We start from the raw sequence: 1,405 nt of genomic DNA on the forward strand, positions 1-1,405 counted from the left end.
CTCCGCCCTCCGCCCCTCCGCCCCTCCGCCCCTCCGCCCCTGTCCCCTCCCTCCCCCGCCCGGGGCCTTCCCGGGCCTTCGGCGGCTGCAAAGAAAAAGAGAGAGAGAGAGGGAGAGAGGGAGAGAGGGAAGGGAAAAAAAAGCAACAGCGGAGGGAGCGGCGGCGGAGGAGAGCGCGCGCGCGCCCCCCTCCCTCCCTCCCTCCCTCCCCCTCCCCCCAATTTCCACCGCGGCCAATTCATGGACAGGAACTACCCCAGCGCCGGCTTCGGGGACCCGCTCGGCGCCGGGGCGGGATGGAGTTACGAGAGGTCAGCGAAAGCTAGGTAAGGAGCCGGGGGTGGCCTGGAGGAAGGGGCCAAGAGGTGGGGGCCCAGCCCGGCCGGGCCCGCCCGGCTGCGCGTGCATCGCAAACTCCCCTCCGGCTTGCAAGGGAGCGGCCTTCCTCGGTTTGCAACAACGCCGCCGCCCCAGTTTGCAAATTGCAAACTCCGCCAAAGCCAGCTCCGGCATGCAAAGGGAGAGATGCCGCGGAAAAATGGGGGTGCAAAACAATTTCAGACGGAAAGGCCTTGGGAAGGTGGGAGGGACTGGCGAAGCAAGGCCTGGATTTCCCCCCATCCTTGGATTCCCGGTTTGCTGACCCCTCCCCCTCGCGCTCTAGGTTCTGCTCTTGCAAAGATGGGAAGGAAAAGAGAATTAGAACGCAGACCTGGGGGGCGCAGCCCCCCCTCAGGTCCTATTGTTCCGGGACTGCGCGAGGCCGCGCTACTCGGGGGGCCCCCCAGAAATTCCGCGCGCTGAGTGGGCACGGGGCCCCGCCCCCTTCCTAAGCTGGGGTTCTGTGTGTGTAAGGTGGGGGTCCTGGCATCTGAGACACGCCCCCTTGAGCTCCCCCACCCTCAAAGACAGAATCCTAGTTGATGGCGAGGAGTGGAGTGTTTGACCTCTTGAGTCTGGGCCATGGATTGGGGCCGTTGCATAGGAAGATTAGGCTATTTCCCGGGTGTGTGGTTGTGTGTGTGAGCGTGGGCCCAGTGCGTATGTAGCTGGCAGCCTTTTCACCTGCGAATCTGCCCCTTTCCTGCTGTTTGTGTCACACCCTCACTCTTCACCTGCCCCCGAATCCCCCTCCCCCTATACACCTGGGTTTCCCAGCTTGGCTGGGCATGACCCCACGTGTGTTAGTATTCTCCATGTGGGACTCCTCGCTCTGTATCTTTCCACATAAGTGAGTTGGATACTGGTTTGCACACATACCTGGCTTTGCATGCGCCCATGCATTTGAACCTCAACCCGGGGGGATGGACGGTGTTCATGTTAACACTTGTGCCTGTTACTTTGCAGGAGTCCTATCCTCTGCCCACCTCCCATCCCTGCCCTTTGGGGAACAATCTGCCTCCTG

General features: G+C 62.3%; 1 protein-coding gene across 1 annotated transcript in view; it reads left to right on the forward strand.

Moving 5' to 3' along the window:
* The first annotated feature begins 102 nt into the window (after positions 1-102).
* Positions 103-1,405, forward strand: part of PRR12 (proline rich 12) — a 35,775-nt gene continuing 34,472 nt past the window's right edge. Inside the window, exon 1 of the mRNA XM_055079255.1 lies at positions 103-326. Within this exon, the coding sequence (XP_054935230.1) occupies positions 241-326 (86 nt within the window). The 5' untranslated portion in view covers positions 103-240. The remainder of the gene's footprint in view (positions 327-1,405) is intronic.

This window comes from Physeter macrocephalus, chromosome 17 (genome assembly GCF_002837175.3).
Source record: "Physeter macrocephalus isolate SW-GA chromosome 17, ASM283717v5, whole genome shotgun sequence".
Lineage (NCBI taxonomy): Eukaryota > Metazoa > Chordata > Mammalia > Artiodactyla > Physeteridae > Physeter > Physeter macrocephalus.